At 43.7% G+C, this 3151-nt stretch overlaps 1 protein-coding gene across 1 annotated transcript in view; it reads right to left on the minus strand.

The window, feature by feature from the left end:
* The window catches only part of CSUI_010012 (xrn 5 -3 exonuclease n-terminus protein), a gene marked incomplete at its 3' end in the record, with an annotated part of 5050 nt that extends 2026 nt beyond the window's left edge, over positions 1-3024 (minus strand). The window contains exons 1-2 of the mRNA XM_068070119.1: positions 1837-3024; positions 792-902 (exon numbers count right to left, since the gene is read on the minus strand). Of these exons, the coding sequence (XP_067917905.1) occupies positions 792-902; positions 1837-2805 (1080 nt within the window). The remainder of the gene's footprint in view (positions 1-791; positions 903-1836) is intronic.
* Positions 3025-3151: the final 127 nt, after the last annotated feature.

The raw sequence follows: 3151 nt of genomic DNA on the forward strand, positions 1-3151 counted from the left end.
CTCTCTCTCTCTCTCCCTCTACTTTGAAATAGCTCGGGCGGGGTCGCTAGAGAGATAGCTAACCTTCTCCGTCTATATGAAATACAAACCTTCTCTTCGCAAACCCACACACGCGTCGCCCGCAACGAGAAGAAGAAGAGAAGAATCGACATCCATCCCTATACTTTTCTCTGTTCACAGACACACCTCTTCGCCTCTACGATACACGGTAAGACAAGCAGGTGCACACGCAACCCTAAAGCACGTATGCCCTGTGTGGAATCTCTCAGCTCTTCACATGTTCTGAAAGTGAAGAAGACACCTATGTAGGGCTGTATGAATATGTATGTATATGTACCTGTATGTACATGCATGCATATGTATGTACGTATACATATGCACATGTAAATGTGTGCATATATGTCTATATATGTCTATGTATGTCTACTTATGTATGTCTATGTATGTAAATGTATGCAGGATCTTTGAGATGTGGAGGGGACTAGAGAGACTGTAGAGAGGGAGCGGCACCTTTGCTAGATAGACTTTCCCCAAAAGCCCATTTGTAGACAGAGAGAGAAAGTAGCTCATGGCTCATAGAAGTGAAGAGAAGAAGATCTCGACAAGAAAGAAGAGGGATGCTCTATCTCCGTAGAAAACAATTATTCTTGAGGAGAAGAAGAGGAAGAGATCTGTTCTGATCTTTTCCTCTTCTCTTTCTCTTTCTCCCTCTCGCGTCTTTCTTGGAGGCCTCAGAAGAAGAATGAATGAAGAGGAAGAAATGCCTATTCAACACAGATGAGCTAACTTACCTCTCTACGGCCATCCAAGCGAACATAAAAGGAAGAAGCGAGTGCATAGAAAACAGCGACAGGCATCCTTAGCTCTCTCGCAGCATCTCGAACTGAATACAGGGGCGGGGGCTTCAGCGAGAAGAAGAAGAAGAAAAAGGAGAAGAAAGAGAGAGAGAGAAAAGAAAGGATCATGAGTACGAGCATCAGAATATCACTTTCAAAAGAAGCGGATGGTGTCGAGAAGTTTGAAGAGGTAAGTAAAAAAACAAAGGAAGAGAAAGCTGCTCTTCATCGCCTTCTATACATACGTAAGGCTTGAGGTGTCTATACACTTGATTAAAGCAATCGTATGGCATGTAGAGAAAGATCAGACCACTGACCATACGGCAGTAGATCTATATGTGAACACATGCATAGATAGGTTGATAGATATAGTAAGAAGGACGAGATATACATCCCTGTATATCTATACCTCTTTCTTTCTCCAGCAGTAAGGAGGATGAGTTGTATGAGAATGAGGCCTGCAGAACAGGGAGTGGACCCGTGCTTATGGTCCGTGTCTCTCTAATCTCTCCGTCATTCCTCAGCAACATTCTCCCTGCCTCTTCTTCCTTCTTCTTCTCTGCACATCTCTGCGTTAGCCTGTATAGATTACCAGACTATCCTAAACCGACATCTGGCGATCTCTCTTTCTCTGTCTCTCTCCCTCTCTCTCTATATATGTATCTATACCCCTGTCACCCCAAACTCCTCTCTTCTCTCCTACGCCGTGCCGTCCCCTCGTTCTAGAAGTAGACCTACGTATACACGCATACCGACACTTCTTCACTTGCTCATGCATACATACTCCTACATATTTATATATACATATTCATAGATGCATACCATTCCTATACATATCCACACGCGCATGCATATTCCTACATACAGCGACTCCACACCAACAGCGTCCGTTGCTTTCTCCATCCTTTCTCTTCTTCTTCTTCTAAATCTGTCTTTTCTTCTTCTTCTTCTTGTATTTCTCGTGTAATCGTCAGAGTCAGTTTTGAACGCTATCTCTTACCAACGCACGACCGACAATTTGACCAGAAATCTCCAACTCTAGCTTCGCTTGAGATATCTGGCCACTATCGAACTTGGCCCGTGGATTTCTAAAGACAACGCAGATCTTCTCGTCCTTCATATCTTTATCCCTCTTCTCTCTCTTTGCGTGATCTATAACATGGCTGTCTTCTTCTTCTTCTTTGGGTAGGATCTTTACAGTTTCTCCTATACATCCGAACATGCGGTCTCTCGGATTCGAAATCATGACACATGTCCCATCTGGGAATCCACCATTCTCTCCATTCATCAAGCTTTCTTCTTCTTCTTCTTTCTCCTGTTGTTTTGAAAGACGTCTTTCACCTCTCTTCTCTTTCTCTCGATCTCCTCCTCTTCCTCCTCTTCCTCGTCTTTTCATCTCGACCACATGGTGTTCTTCTTCTCCTTGTTCATTGACCTCTCTTTTCTCTTTCTTCTTATCAAGAGGCATTCGTCGTTCCTCGTCTTTCTCTCCATCACTCCCGGGAAGATTCAACAGAGAAGAAGAGGAAAGATGACGAGGAGGTATAAGACGTCTAGGGAGAGGAGAAGGAAGAGAAAGAAGAGGTAGCAAGCGAAAGACCGTTTTATCTTCATAGGTGACCAGAGGCTCCTCCGAGTCCTCACACAGTTCGATTGATTTGACAGGAAGAACCTCAACTACAACAGAATTGGGCAGACACGCAGGATGAACAAGTCTCTTACTTAAAGCCGCATGCGATCCCGGAAGTGCATAAGTTATGATATGCGGGAAATCAGAAGATGCACTCGGAGAAACATGTCTCTCTGGATGATGATGATGATGACGAGGAAGAAAAAGATTTCGATCTTTAGATGACGGGGAAGACGAAGAGTGAGAATAAGAGCCATATGCACGTGAAGATTTACGCGAAAAAGAAGAAGGAGAAGAAGAAGATGGAGGCGGCTCAGCGGGAGTGCCGATACCTATCATTCGAAGTCTCGAGAGTTCTTTCGTTACTACCAGTTGCTGATCAACAGGCTTCGTAGGCTCTTCGAAGCCACTTAGGTGATGAGGAGTCTTAGAGCTCGTGGAAAGAGAAGAAGAAGAAGGAGATTGGAAAGATGAAGATACAGCTAGTAACTTCTCGAAGAGTGAAGAAGACGCATCCTCAGAAAGAGTATAGTATAACGTAGGGAGCCAGACAGCAATCTACACGGAAAAATGAACACAGAAAGAAAGAGTGAGAAAGAAAGAAAGAAAGAGTGAGAAAGAAAGAAAGAATGAGAAAGAGTGAGAAAGAAAGAAAGAAGAGTGAGAAAGAAAGAAAGAAGAGTGA

This window comes from Cystoisospora suis, assembly GCF_002600585.1.
Source record: "Cystoisospora suis strain Wien I chromosome Unknown contig_6536, whole genome shotgun sequence".
Lineage (NCBI taxonomy): Eukaryota > Apicomplexa > Conoidasida > Eucoccidiorida > Sarcocystidae > Cystoisospora > Cystoisospora suis.